General features: G+C 41.7%; 2 protein-coding genes across 3 annotated transcripts; one reads left to right on the top strand and one right to left on the bottom strand.

Annotated features, from left to right (window-relative positions):
• Positions 1 to 7,532: 7,532 nt before the first annotated feature.
• Positions 7,533 to 11,353, top strand: plin2 (perilipin 2). Its single transcript, XM_018690796.2, has 8 exons — positions 7,533 to 7,651; positions 7,854 to 7,900; positions 8,156 to 8,351; positions 8,680 to 8,762; positions 8,935 to 9,220; positions 9,992 to 10,170; positions 10,339 to 10,455; positions 10,619 to 11,353. The coding sequence occupies exons 2-8, from the start codon at positions 7,871 to 7,873 to the stop codon at positions 11,057 to 11,059; spliced, it is 1,332 nt and encodes a 443-aa protein (XP_018546312.1). The 5' UTR covers positions 7,533 to 7,651; positions 7,854 to 7,870; the 3' UTR covers positions 11,060 to 11,353.
• Positions 11,354 to 11,515: 162 nt separating this feature from the next.
• cdca9 (cell division cycle associated 9) lies at positions 11,516 to 14,011 on the bottom strand. 2 transcript variants are annotated; one of them, XM_018690806.2, is made up of 10 exons: positions 13,813 to 14,007; positions 13,589 to 13,720; positions 13,428 to 13,468; positions 13,281 to 13,332; positions 13,106 to 13,173; positions 12,666 to 12,727; positions 12,486 to 12,569; positions 12,306 to 12,387; positions 11,987 to 12,073; positions 11,516 to 11,846 (listed from the first exon to the last, which is right to left on the bottom strand). In XM_018690806.2, the coding sequence occupies exons 1-10, from the start codon at positions 13,922 to 13,924 to the stop codon at positions 11,802 to 11,804; spliced, it is 765 nt and encodes a 254-aa protein (XP_018546322.1). In that variant the 5' UTR covers positions 13,925 to 14,007; the 3' UTR covers positions 11,516 to 11,801. The 2 variants fall into 2 exon arrangements, with proteins under 2 accessions (XP_018546322.1, XP_018546328.1); XM_018690812.2 differs by lacking the exon at positions 11,516 to 11,846 and adding an exon at positions 11,865 to 11,903 and having other exon boundaries at positions 13,813 to 14,011.
• Between the last annotated feature and the right edge of the window lie 703 nt (positions 14,012 to 14,714).

Here is a 14,714-nt window from a genome sequence, read left to right as displayed (position 1 = left end):
GCAACAGCCCCCCACCCCCACCCCCGCTTTCCTGTCTTTGTGCTAAGCTAAGCTAACCAGTTATTTGCTAGCTTCCTGTTTAACATACAGATATCTGAGTGGTGTCAGTCTTCTCACCTAATTCTCTGCACAAAAGGGAACACCAATTAGCATATTCCCCCAAAAATCTAACTGTTCCTTCAACATAAAGCGCACACACTCCTCAGAGTGTTGTTGTGGCACCTTGTTATAGCTCCCCCTCCCTCGGCATGCAGTTTACCACCACTTGGTTGCCTTTCTCATCTGTCCCTGATTGCCTTTACTGCTCTGTGGAATTTGGCACACTATCTGTATGTGTGCGTGTGTGTGTGTGTTTGTACGTGTGTCTGTTCATGCTTGAGACTCCAGAGGAAACGAAAGCTCTTGCCATCGCTGGGCCACAGTGTCCCGGGAATGCCAGGCTTGCTAAGGGTACAGTAACCTGTCTGTCTGTCAGCGCAGATCTGTTTCAGCTGCAGGCATCTCGTTCCATCGGGCATGTCGTATCCACTGCATGCTGTCTGAGGGCATCATGCCACAAACCACCAGTCAAATATGTAGACGGTGGGCACAACACTCTTCACACTGATGCCAATGATCAGTCAGCCTGTCTGATAACCCAAGGGTGTAATTTTTTCTCTCTTTCTTCAGGGAAGTATCTAATTACATGCAAATCCTAGCTTATGGCTAAAACCAAATATGCTGCTGGTTGAATATTCATAAATTTGGCCTTAAAGTATTTAGTGATGAATAACTTTGGCATCAAGTTCCATGCAATAAGATTAAGGCATCATACAACAGAAATCCAGGATATCCTGTTATCTAATGACAAAGTTAACCTGGGATACAGATACTGATGAAGACTCGTCAGATTTTCCGTGGATATTACTGCTCAGCAAAAATCAGAAGAAAACAATCAAGCAGCAAGTTAAAAAAGGACACTGTTATGTTGTAGATGAGGTTGCCTATTGTTTCACTAAATCTGCTGCAGGCTGGTCCCTGGCAGAAGAGTTGAACAGAGAAATTTAGGGCATAGAGAACTAAACATCCCCAGGGATCAGTTTCATCCACAAGAATTGGGAAAATACAAATGCCTGAACACATCCCTCACCTTCCCTTTCAACTTCACCTTTGGTCTTCTCTGTCATTTTTTTTTCCACTCTCAGTTTTTATTCTGTTCTACAAAGGCAGAGAGCAGAGCTACAGAATCAGCTTCAGCTGAAAATGAACTTTGAAATGATTTACCGTCCACAGGAATTAAATGTATCTCTAAACTGAATAACCAAGATGTTAGTTCGTCAGTGTGAATGTTTTTCAATCACAGCTACGGGGAAATGAGTAAATGTAGTTTTAGCTTTAGCCACTTTAAGGCTAACTATGACATATCTCACCTGCTCACAGGAATTATAAATTTCTATTACTTAATATTATTTCTATATATTTTGGTTAGACTGAAGTCAGTTTCAGGCCCAAATTCAGTTTTAACCAAAAATCAAGTTACTGTGTTTTGTCTTTGTCCACTCATTTGTCTCGAATTTATTGCATTACTTTGTAATTAGTCAGGTGCTCCGTTGGCTTTTGGGTCATACCGATAAACATGTGTGCTTGATATTGTGTCAGTACATCACAATTCATATGACTCATCTCTTTTATTTCCTGGAACAGGAAAAAATTAATTGCTGAATGGAGATGGTAAGCACTGGCTCACGTTAAGGGTCGTGCAACACTTCAGCATCGAACCAGACTTCACAGTGAATTCTGCCAGTGCGGTTGCCTCGAATTTCAGCATCTTGTACTGTGCTGCAGACCACTGGCTACCCATAGAGACCACCTGGGGAGAAATCTGGTTCGGTGCATGTCTTGTGTTGACGACGTGTGTGTGTAAAAGACAGGGAAAGAGAGGGCAATGACGGACAGTTTGGCCTGGCTGTCAGCTGCCACTCGGTTCCCATTACGGTCTCTCTCATGTCCAGGCCCCGTTCCCTTGGTTTCTCCAAACTTCTGCACGCCTCAGGTACTGTTTTGGAGGCCAGCTGAATGTCCGTCTGACAGAGAGACTGCAAACGAAAAGCCCGGAGAGAAAGCAGAAATGAAGCAAGGGCCCATTTCCCACGTTGTTCTTGGCTCCTGTCTACCCCCGAAGACTTAAGCGAACACTTCCAAAACAAAGAGATTGTCTGTGTAGGTGCCCAAATAGCCAACCCACGCATATATGCACACTTGCACACAGACAGAGACATACTCACACACTGGGACATAAAAAATGTTATTCTAATTCCTTCTAAGTGCCTATTTAAGCAGCTGTTTTCTGTAAACACTGGCTCGGACAGCAGAGCTCGGACATTTGGTTTTAGATCATTCTCAATTATATCATAATTACTAGGACTCGGTCTGGTTGTCAGCAACAGCACCCAGAAAATATAGCTGTGAATTGCTGCCCCTTTGCCAGCACAAACAGCCGGCTTGCTAATCCCAGCACGGCTCTGTGAAAATGGCCTGTGACGGGATATTGTCGAAACACGGTGGGGTCATGTGGGACGGTGTCGGAGCCGCGCGAGGGAAAGCCTTCTGTGGTCATAGTCTCACCTCCCATCTGACCCATTCAGAGTATGCACTCATTGAACAGCTTAGCAATTATATCTGTGCCTCACAGGTCAGTGACCAGCACAATGCTTTTCCAAAGATGAAATGTGAGACTTTTTTTTTTTTTTAACCTCTCCTGAGAAAATCATTACCGAAAATCATCATCAAGGTGGAAGCAGGGTGAGGGTGTGGTCCCGCAGGAACATGGAGGATCTCATTTTCAAAGCAAGGCTGGTCACACACTGACCTTTTCTCACACTTTTAACCCTGTTGACTAATTTTCTGACTTGATCCTCTCAGTGGGAAATGCGGATGGTTAACTAGGATGCTGTAGTTAATGAGCCAGAGTCATTATTTGAGGATTACATCTGACAGGTGCACAGAGCCCTGCTTAACAAGACTCTTGTCTGTGTTGTTGCTACAAATCTGCGGTTACTGCCCTGCTAAACAAATATCATCTGTGTAGATCCGTGATTTATTGAAGGCTGAAGTAATGGTTATTTCAAGAGGGCAGCCATCATCTTGTTAAGATGTAATTCATTTTTGCATGCATGACCTCTCCAGCTCCACGGTTGGGATAAAGCCGGGAAGAATAATAGTGCCAAATTTGGCAGTGGGGGCTACAAAACTTATTGTAGCTATTTTGGCCCCAGATGTTGAAATTGTGGTGTAAATTCACTCTGACAAGAACACGGCCAACGGTTAGTTCACCCCTACTTGATCAAAATGACACCCAGGCCTTTCTTGATGATGGCAGCGCTATTCATTTCATGTCCTTTTCCAGGTTGTTCCTGTAATAACCACAACAATTATACTGTATTATGTTACTAAGTGCTTTGGTTGCGCAAATATATTAATACAAAAAACCTGTTTAATACTAAACAGAGCAAAAAAAAATTGCTTTAACCTGACTAAACACAAGCAGAGATAAAATATAATGGGTGCCTTTCAGCAAATAGCTGCAGCCATGTGTGTAATGTCTGTAAATAGATCAGTGACATGACTCGAATTAAGATTTGTAAAACAAACAAATGTTAACTGAAGACGAAATATGTTGTATCATACTTTTAGACACGCATATACACCAAACATTTAGCAAATGACTGTGTGGGTGCCCTTAAAATAAAAGTCAAGAACCGTGCGATTTTGTAAGCTTGAATGTGAAGCTGGAGTTTATTTTGAAGGCGTTTGATGGTTGTGATGCTTGCCCTGACGTACGCTGCGTTTTCCAAAACTTGACAGCAGACAAAAAGTCCAAAGTCAGCAAGACCCAGAGTCACAGTCATGACCTTAAAAGGCTGAAAAATGCTGGAAAGTTCTTTTAATTCTATCACCTTCTATTTCATATATCAAATATATAGTTTTAGTTCTGTAATTTGTATATGACATTTAGTCCACAAAGCCCTGTTACAGGTGTGTTAGACAGTCCAGCCATCTAGCAGTTGTGGTTAAAGCTATACTGACTGTCTGACAGCAGATGTATTTAAGCCAGCAGTGGTGTTTGAGAGTAGAGTTGACCAAAGCATACCGCTCTACCAAAGACATGCCACTTTCTTTCTCTCCTGCTCTAAAGCCACATCTCTACCTCCTGTTCCTCCTGATCTAAAGAGTATGAAAGGACAGCCACTCTCCTGCTCTCTTTCTGTTTCTGTCTGCCGCTTTCTCTTCACAAAGCGCCTCTGACTGTGTGTGATCCGGAGGTGTGACACTTTCCCAGTAGCCCACAGGTATCCGTTACCCAGCCGGGAGCTTTGGCAAGCTGCCCACAGCCCTACCTGTCTCAGAGGGCACAATAGAGGGACGCCGTGTTAGGAGCTCCTCTCCAGTCCAGCCAGGAATCTATAACCACCGCTGCCACCTGCGCACCAGTGGACCCCAGGGGGGAAACAGGAGGGCAGAGCTTCCATGACTGATCTTTCTTTTCATCTCATCTGTCTGTCAAATGAGAGAAGAAAAAAAAGAGAGCTCAGATCTTTACCAGCTTTACCAGCTCCTCTTTGGAGCTGTGCACGTCTGTAAAATATACTGTATGCTGTATTACATGACATGTTTATTCTCTCATCTAATTATTGTTCTAATTGTCTTTTCTGTCTCCTGTCATTGTTCCCTTGAAATCTATGTATGACAGTGCTTCATTCATAATACAGGTATCATTTTTACCAAATTAAAAATGAACTAGATGTAATTGAGGCAAAATGTTTTGTGACCCTGTGAAAGTAACCCTACAGTGACAGCACACGCACAGGTTGTGATGCCACATGCTAAAGTCAGGTGAGAACTTTGTCTACTTTGGTGTCATCTAGTGGCCTAAATGTGTAAATACAAGGACATATGCTCATAAAATGTCAGTAACAGGCCCAGCAGTGATGACTCCTTTAGCCGTTATGGGAACAGACAGGAGCCCTGCACTCTTGAGAAAGCAGAGCACAGGATGGAATGTAAGGTCTAAGAAGATCAGACAGATATGAGGGAGCAAGCCTGTTTACAATTTTGTAAGCCATTAGAAGCACCCTAAAGTCTGATGTGACGTGGATAGAGAGTCAGTGAAGGGAGGCTAAAATTGGAATAATGTGGTCAAATTTTCTGGATTTAGTTAACATTCTCACCGCAGCATTCTGAACCATTTGAAGACTTTTAGTTTTGGCAGGTAATTGTATTAAAGATGAATCGCAACATTCAGTGCTTCTATTGTGAAATCATCCTCCCTGAGAGCAGAAAGTAAAAGGTCAACTACAGCCACAGGCTTTTGAACTTTTCCCTCTATCTGAAGGACTGCAAGATTTCCACATCATTTGAAATAAGTCAAGTTAGGACAACGAACCAAAATGACCCTAATTGTGTCATTGAATTCAGAGTGTATTTACAGAAGGTGGGTAAGGAAGTTTATAGACGTGCTGCTCCACTAAACTGTAGCAGTTCAAATTAAGTGTGCTGTTCAGAAACGTATATGATTAAATTTAAAGATTCAGTAGGGTTGCAGTTTGAATTACAACTAATGCTGTGAACTCAGACATTATACCTCTGAAAGACAAAATATTCTTGATTTGATTGATTGATGTCATCCTGATGAGTCATGAATCTTGTACAACTGGTTGTACTTTGATTGCCATCAAATTACTTTAAAGCTGATCAAGGCAATAAAGAGAATATGACGTGGACAATAAAATATGATCAGATCGATGTCCAATATGACGTGGGATCTGTGTGTGTGTAAAGTTAGTCTTACGTACTGTATGTTTTAGGTGGATTGTCACTCAGTTAACAGTATTTGTTAATTATATATTTCTTCAATAAATAATGGGAATTTAAGGGTGATTTCCTTTAAAAAGTCTTAAAGTCATATAGCAGTAAAATGTCAGCATTCACAGGCAAAGTTAATGGTTACAATACAGTATGAAAATGCAGATTTCTCAACTGCATATAATTGTAGAGCAATGGGCAAACTGTTCTTAGGTGGTTGTCTCGTCACTATTTTTAATGAAGTTCTTGATTGAGTGTTTTTGAGGACTTTGGCAAAACCCAGGCAGGATTTGAGTCTCTGTGGACCAGTAGTAGGATTGATCGACATACAATAGGTTTGTTCTGCGAGTTAAAAACATTCCAGACACATACACAACAGGATAAATCTTAAACACACACCTCTGCCAAACACACACAACACCTCTTCACCACATTCTGCAGATGTGCCACTTTGCCGAAACATGACCGGTTTGAGATCAGAACAAGATCTAAAAAGTGGGGTTTGCTCCTCCAGCTGTGCAGAGCCGCACTGAGCTGTGCCAACCCTAGGGCGAAGCTGTTCTCTGGGTAGCTCACTTTGATAGCTCCCCAGTAGCACGCTCGTCTAGCAGCCAAAGTTTTCATATGGGGTGTATTTGAGTTATAAAAAGACTGATAAATGGGGCCCAAAGGGTTTCTCTACAGAATCCAGGAACCCAATGTGTTAGCCAACTGGAGAATCTGAAATAAGTCCACTTTTCTCCAAAGAAACTGAATTAACACTTAATTTACATTTTTAATAACAAATACAAAAATTCTTGACAGAAATTAGCACTGACATATAGCAAAAATATTGAAGAGCTTTCAAATTAGAAACAGGGCCACACATCTGGCTCTGATGAGCTACTGGCAAACACAGACCTGTTGATCTGTGGGTAAACCGCTGACGTATGGTACTATTCAGGCCATTAAATTAAGTATTCATAAAAGTATTAGGAGAGGTGTTACTCTGGTCAAATTTCTTCCATTAACTTAAAGAATAACGTAATGTTTGTCATGAATAGCATGAGAGCAAGTATACAGCTACACTGGCTTCCTTCCAGGGTGAGGAAACAGTGACATAAAATGAACTAGGCAGACTTTTGTGTTTGGTGTTACCCTGGAACATTCATATGTGGTAACAACTGCAGTGGATGATCAAAACCATACAACTACAGAACAACAACACTGGTTACTGGGACACATGAATAGAATGGAGCCATTGATGATGTTATTGGTTTCAGCAGTGTTTTTCCTTCTGTGACAAGTCACAATGTTTGCTGTGACAAAGGCCTATGAACTTATGTTGGGGCACTTTAAAGACATGTGATACATACTGTGTGTACATTATCTTCTTAGGACTGCATTATACTTGCATACACTAATACATGTACTTACACTAATAGTTTTAGAGCTGTGGCTAACATAAGACTTTGTTATGTTCACATAACATATATATGTTTCATATATAGGCTTAAACTTGACCAGATGCCCCGGAGGCGCGTAGGAAATCTTAACAATCCTCCTATAAGTAGAAAAATATCACTGGCTGATGAGACGATAAAGAAATCAGACTGTTGTAATATGTCTTTAACACGTGACGGCTGATTTCAGAGGAATTCCCCGACTAAACTTTTACTCCTTTTACCTTTGCCCTAGAAGGAATACTGTCGCTTACGTCAATGTGTAGCGCTACATCTCGCGATAATTATACACTATAAATACAGCTGCTCCCTCTTCCCACGTAGTATCAGCCAGCTCATTGAGAACTTGGATACAGACGCATCACTCGGTAAGTCTTCACTTATATCTATGTAATGTTACTTTTTAAAGAGCGCAACAGCTATCGTTCAGTTGTCGCTCTATTAAATTTACTGGACATATTTTGAGCTTTTATTACTACGTAACTATCAGCGCAGCTTACTGTAATACGGAAGTAAAAAAAACATTTTTTGTAGAGTAGAAACGTCACAAGTTGTGTCCTCTCTCTACAGACTTTGTTTCAGCAGACATGGCAGCAGCTCAAGTTATCTCAAATCAGGTGAGTTTACTAGACAGACTTTGTACTCCTGTATACACCACGTTATACTTGGTCACTGAACTCATTTTGTGTTAACTGAAAGGCTACACTTTCGAAATAAATGGACAACTGCCTTATAGTATTTTGTAGTACATGAATTCATTTTTAGTAGCCAAGTTTTAGCTAGCACACCAAATGCACTTTTAGCCACAGAACACAGTTGAACTATGAATTTGAATACTGTACGTGAACTGTTTTCTTTGTATTTCCTCACAGAATGTGGTAGAGAGGGTGACCAGCCTCCCTCTGGTGAGCTCCACCTATGGTCTGGTGTCCAGTGTGTACTCTAACACCAAGGGCACCCACCCTTACATCAGGACTGTGTGTGAGGCTGCGGAGCAAGGAGTCCGCACCATCACCTCTGTGGCCCTTACCACTGCCTCGCCCATCATGGACAAACTGGAGCCTCAGTGTAAGAACCCTTTAGTGTAGCTTGCTGTCATCCATATGTAGACACAGCTTTAAAGTGTAAAGGACATCAAAACAAAACCCAAAGAACTGAAATGACACTATGAGGACAGTTATGTGCTGACCATCTGAGTCACATAGGCAGAGCTGGAAACAGGAAGTTCAGGTCAGGCTGCTGGCTATGACTCATCTTGATCTTTCACCCAGTTTTTCTGTTTACTCATAATTACCCTGAAATGAGCTAATGTAAACATTTATCCACATTTTTCTCAAGAATACATTTTCTCAGAATAAATCAGTTATCATTTGCTTCATTCTTTTGCTGTTTACAGTTGCCATTGCCAATGATCTAGCCTGTAAAGGTTTGGACAAGATTGAGAAAACCTTGCCCATTCTTCATCAGCCCTCTGAGCAGGTATGTACTGGATTGATGACCAAATCTAATTGCACAATGTCCTAGTTTCCAGTTCATGTTGGCTAATCTCTTGAGAGCTCAGCAATGTCCTGTCTTTCTCAACTGCTGACTCCTCATGCAATCTTTTTGAGGACATAAGAGTGTATTTGTCTACATTTTTGTCCTGGTCCAGATTGTTTCCAGTGCAAAGGACGTGGTAAGCACCGCCAAAGATGCTGTGACAGGAACAGTGTCCAGTGCCAAGGACACAGTCTCAGACACTCTCACCAGCGTGGTGGAAAAGACTCGAGGTGCGGTGCAGGATGGGATGGAGAAGACCAAGGCTGTTGTCAGCGGGAGTGTCAGCACGGTGCTGGAGAGCAGAGTGGCCCGGCTGGTCAGCAGCGGAGTGGACACGGCCCTCAGTACGTCTGAGAGCCTGGTGGAGCAGTACCTGCCTCTGACGGAGGACGAGCTGGGTGAGTAGGGGCCAGAAAGGAAAACTGAGCCACATCGGCATTTCCCATTTCATCGTTTTGCTTAAAAGCTTGGACTTCCCTTATTAGTTATTTCAGTACCTTCTTCTAAAGGGCTGCAATGTTATTCATAAATTCCCACAGAGAAAAAATAAAAAATAAAAATCTGCACGAAAAAAGATTATTGCTATTATGGCTTTAATGATGTTTAATAAAATAAAAAATAAGAGAGGTTAGTGAGATCAGGCTTGTTTATCTGTAACAAGCTGTATCAAGGGTCAGTTACTGAGAGGCAGCTGGAGTATGTTGTTAACAATGGATTTGGTCCAGTTTCTGGGAAAACAGGCCTTATCGGATTAGGCTCTTCTGAGATTCTAAATTTGCATTAGTGGCCTGTTTTACTCCCATCATTAAAGGACTTGTTGTTTAGAGTGAACTGTGGCGTGCAGAAGCTCATAACAAACAATCCTGTGCGCTGTGGAAGTTTAAATGGATCTCTTCTGGGGAATTAGCAGCATTCTTCATGGCTTTAAAGCCTCCAGCGACTTTAACATGCAAAACACCAACACTATAGCAGGTTATGGTGGACTACTCCACACATATAGTAAAAAACCCCTACGCAGCATAATATTTTCCTGCACCCCTACAACTGTAAATAAACTGGATTTTAATGGTTGAAAGGATCACGGACAAATTTGTAGTCAAGCCTGTAGTACTCATGTCACTTGTCCTAATTTTAAATGGCACATTTTGTGTTTCCTTCCCTTGTGACAGAGCTGGAGGCAAAAACAGTGAAAGGCTTTGATGAGAAGGAGCTGAGCTACTATGTGCGACTGGGTTCCCTCTCTACGAAGCTGAGGAAGCGGGCGTACACCAGGACTGTGGCCAAAATCAGAGATAGCAAGCAACGCAGCATGGAATTCATCTCTGAGCTCAACTCCACTGTTGACCTGGTGGGTCTTATTTTTCCATTCATAATATCACACAATGTGCCTTACAACAAGGAAAATCATAAGAGACACTTCTCCTTCAACAGTGTCTTCTAAATTGGTCAAGTGGTTTATAAAAAGGTAGATTAGTTCTTGGACAGCAGTAAACATCCAAAGTGTTTGTTTTTCTAGATTGAATATGGCAGAAAGAATATTGGCGAGGCTAACCAGATGGTAAACGACAAGCTAAGGTCTTTGGTGGCGTGGAAGTCCAGTGGTCCAAACCAGGAGAACGGTCACGAGGCAGAGGTAAGGAGGTGGAGAACACAAATATGAGATAACAGACTGAATGTGTTAAGCACAAATCAATTATTTAGAATCAGTGTGTTTCATAAGAACATGAGGTGTAAATACAGTATTCTTGAGACAGAATGTCATCACAGGTTTCAATCTGTTCATCTTTTCCATTCAGGCAATTGAGTCTCGCACCCTGGCCCTGGCACGTTCCCTCACCCAGCAGCTCCAGACCACCTGTCTGGTCCTCGTCTCGGGCCTACAGGGACTCCCCAACCACATCCAGCAGGAGGCGCTCTCCCTCAGCCGCTCTGCCACACAGATCTACACCAACTTCAGCACAGCTAAGGTGCTGGGAGACCTGCCAGACAGCATGCTGACCAGCAGCAGAGCACAGCTGAACAAAATGAAAGATTCTCTCGATAACGTCATGGATTACGTGGTCAACAACACGCCGCTCAACTGGCTGGTGGGTCCCTTCTACCCCAGGATGGGCCCTGAGCCGACTCACGCCAGCAGCACACCAGCCACGTCCTCCAGCTCTCCCTCCACCCAGCCGCACAGGGAGGAGCCCATGGAAGTCGAGATGGCGTCACTACACTCCCAGCAGGAGCAGTGACCCACCCAGCTTTATGTTCTGAGTTTTAAGTAATACTGGCTGCTTCACAGGCAAATATCCAACTTTCTGATGTTTAAGATACTGAACACATTAGAATGTAAAGCTCTGATATAGTCCCATGTTTAACACAATGGCATTTTATACTTTTTTTAAAATGTAATTTTTGCTGTAATCATGTCACTTGTCAGATTAGTCAGCTCTGTGCAAACTTTTATAACGGCGACATTTACAATCTGTCAAAACATAATCCTGTGCTTATTTCTACATAAACTTTGATTAAACCAGTTAGTAGTAGTTACTGTGTCTTCTTTCTTTACGTGAAAAGCAAACTTTGCTTTGACTCTGTGAGATTCTTACAAAGAGATTGTTTAAAAATGTATCAAGTAAAAGCCCCCTCTAGTTGGTTTTACGATCTGTTATTTCAAAATGAATTTTGGATCAAGTTCATGATATAACTATTGGTCAAACTAAGTCAATTTAATCATAGGCTCTTGTCATCAGACATTTTACAGACTGTATCATACAAATATTCTGTACTGTGTCATGAAGGATGACACAAATGAGCTTTATTGCATTTTTTTAAAACACTGAAGACAACCAAAGCATAGCTATTATTAGCATACCTGATAAGTATTAGAAACAAACTTCTATAGACAAATTCCATGATATTAAAACTACAGTAATGTAACAAAATCCAAGTGGAGAAAAATCCCAGTCACAGTGGACGTTCAGGCATCTTTACTCATCGGTGGCAACGACTTCGCCTGGACAGATACTCCATCAGACTCTGAAAGCCCAACATCCAATTTGCAGAAAGAGATTACCAGTTGCTAAAATGGTACACCTGAAATGTTTAAGAATATATTTCTGAACGTTTCTGTTAGTTCCCTTGTTCTGATAGTGTCAATAAAAACAGCCACTGATTACCGTGAGTTTCTGAATCTGGCACCATGCCACGTCATCCAGCATGTCCAAGTCAATTTCATCCTTGGTCTCTTCAGAAAAGCTGACAGTCTAGAAGGAAGAGCACCACATGTTGGATGTTCAGTCTGATACAGCTCAGTCCAGTACTGACACTAAAACTAAGTATTAGCAGTAAAGCCAGACAAAACCTTTAATCATAGCAGTGGGGAACCTGTCCCTGACTTCAGTGTTTTATTCAAATGCTGTGAAAGACAGTCTTACAACCCCCTGTACTTCTTTATCAAGAGCTGGTACCAAGGATAAAAAGCACCAAGTACTGTACCTGCCCCTGTGCTGTGGTTACAGTGACGTGTGCAGCAGAGCCTGCCATTGAACAGTGTAGATCACCAGTAGAGACGACAGACCTGGGACAGAACCGGAGTCACACATCAAATCCACGTATTAAGAAGTTACAACAAACTATACAACATCAGCAGATGTTACATAATGCAAACCCTTAAACCTGAGTTTAGGTTTGTTCGGCAGGGTCTGGTCATTGGTCTTGGTCACGCGGCTTTGAGTTCTTTTGCTAGTGACTGTGGAGCCCCTGTAAGAAATCAACAGCAATGTAAAGGCCTGCATGAAGCTCAGCATACTAAACACACTTAATACCACAATACTTGACTTAACAGCCAAGTCTTACCTAATATTTCCGGTGCTGTTACTACCAGCTAGTGTCCTGGTCTTTTTTGTCCCATTTCCTCCCTAAAAAATAAAGACAAAAGATGAAGAGACAAGTAAACATACAAAATATGCTGGTCATCTTGAGGCATGACTTGTGGATTTCATAATTTGTTACAGTTCAGCAAGCAACCATACTGAACTATGAGAACCAGGACTGGATAAAATGGCCTTTGTTATGTCCCATTCTTCAAATTATGGACATAAAGTTACTGCAAGGAAAAGTATACCACTGTGTGTAACTAAATGAGACTGACACTGACATCTGTCCTGTCCTTTATAACCCGTATCAATATAAAAGTATTAGATCAGTCTAACCATGACACTTGTAGTACAAATTTTAAAAAATAAAAGCTGCCATCTCCTTTATATTGTGCAAATATCACCTGCTCCATCACCCACCTTAAAGGTCTTGGATGAGGACCTCTGTGCGGGGGTAGACTGAACTGGTGTAGAATCAGTCGATTTAGCTACAAAAATAAAAGCACAGATGATGACTGTTTAAAGAACTGTTCATGGAAGTTCATGGCCAAGGTAAAATGTTAACTAACTTGATTTTAAAAAAAGAATCTTTTACTTCTTTTACTGGGTAGCCTCTTGAGGGGCTGGTGCATCTCGAGGGACTCATTCTGCAAAAAGTACCAATTATGCCTGTTGTCATATTTAATATTTTTATTTAATTTAAAAAGACGCAGGTGGAACATAGACAACTCACTCAGCTCACCTTCATGGCAATTGATACCTCACTTGCTGAGATTTCCTCCTCTAACACACAGGAACGGTTTGATAGGAGAGTGGGTCGGAGAAAAATAAACAAGTTATGAATCTCAGCCGACATCTTTGAACGAGTAAATTCTTTTAATTTAATGATTAAAAGGGTCTCACCGCTTATTAAATCCCATGTGACCGTGTTTTGAAGAGCAGGAGGCATCTTCATCAGTTCCACTTTGAACACCTTGTCAACTGTGGCTAACATGTTCTCCATCTTGGCCTCCAGCTCGTTCAGGCGCTCTTGAGCTGAAAGGGGGTAAAATTGCGACATTTTTAGCGGAACAGGTGTGGGGCGCTGTCATGCCAGACTTGACATTTGGCAACTAAAACTACCAAACCTTCTTTCTCAAACTGCTGAATGAAAAGAGCCAGTCTGCTGTGTCGCATCTCCCGGCTCAGTTGCTCTTTACTGCGGGCATTTCCTGCGTTTCTGGTCCGTCTCACCGGCATTTTGTCCTTCTACGTACCCCACCCTGTCACTGTGACTTCAGGCTGCCTTCGGTTTGACTAAAACACACACCTGAAACACCACACTTAATTAACGTATTCATGCGCCTACTACAAGCTCAGTAATGAGGCTCTCCAATAGCTGTGTTGCTTGGCGGAAGGATACGTTTAACATTTTGCACTTTGTAGAAAAAACAGTCAAAATTGAACACAGCCAAATAAATGGTCTTAAATATGATTCTATTACTAAGTTAAATAAATATGTTGAAATGCTATGTGCCTCCGACAGTCCTGTTGCAGACTTGAAACCATATTCACACTATTCATTAAAGAGATACTATGGAATTTTTAAACATACATATTTTAAACATACAAAAAATACAATATTTCTTTTAATAACGTCAAAGTAATGTACCACACCGACGACATAACTTCCGCTCTGGTCGGCCTATTTTTTGTGGTCAGGTAGCACTACTTTCCAAACGGCTGAAATACAGTCTTCTGTCAGCAAGCATAGACGTGCAGTCACTTCTTTTTCTCTATGCATCCACTGTTAGGATGGGACTGTTCATCAGGGAACAGGAAAATCAAAGTGGAAAATATGAGGCTGAAATAAAAGGAGCCCTGCATTTCTGAAACTCCTCTAAATGTGCCAGGATGTTCTGGGAAATATCAGTCTTAGCTCAGGCTGAACACAACTGACAAGGTGAACAAGATGGAGGAGGTTATAAATTCAAAGGAGAACAGGAGAATTTATTATGAAAGGGATTTGATGCTGACTTGAAAATCAATA

This window comes from Lates calcarifer, linkage group LG15 (genome assembly GCF_001640805.2).
Source record: "Lates calcarifer isolate ASB-BC8 linkage group LG15, TLL_Latcal_v3, whole genome shotgun sequence".
NCBI classification, from domain to species: Eukaryota; Metazoa; Chordata; class Actinopteri; family Centropomidae; genus Lates; species Lates calcarifer.
The sequence above is the reverse complement of the archived record's forward strand: the minus strand, read 5'-3'. Positions and strand labels throughout refer to the sequence as shown.

Excerpts from the sequence above, each read along its gene's own strand:
- plin2 (XM_018690796.2), top strand. The coding sequence starts at position 7,871 with ATGGCAGCAGCTCAAGTTATCTCAAATCAG. Across the intron at positions 8,352-8,679 it reads GGACAAACTGGAGCCTCAGT|TTGCCATTGCCAATGATCTA; the intron begins GTAAGAACCCTT and ends TGCTGTTTACAG. Across the intron at positions 8,763-8,934 it reads TTCATCAGCCCTCTGAGCAG|ATTGTTTCCAGTGCAAAGGA; the intron begins GTATGTACTGGA and ends GTCCTGGTCCAG.
- cdca9 (XM_018690806.2), bottom strand. The coding sequence starts at position 13,924 with ATGCCGGTGAGACGGACCAGAAACGCAGGAAATGCCCGCAGTAAAGAG. Across the intron at positions 13,721-13,812 it reads TCAGCAGTTTGAGAAAGAAG|CTCAAGAGCGCCTGAACGAG; the intron begins GTTTGGTAGTTT and ends ACCCCCTTTCAG. Across the intron at positions 13,333-13,427 it reads AGGTATCAATTGCCATGAAG|AATGAGTCCCTCGAGATGCA; the intron begins GTGAGCTGAGTG and ends TACTTTTTGCAG.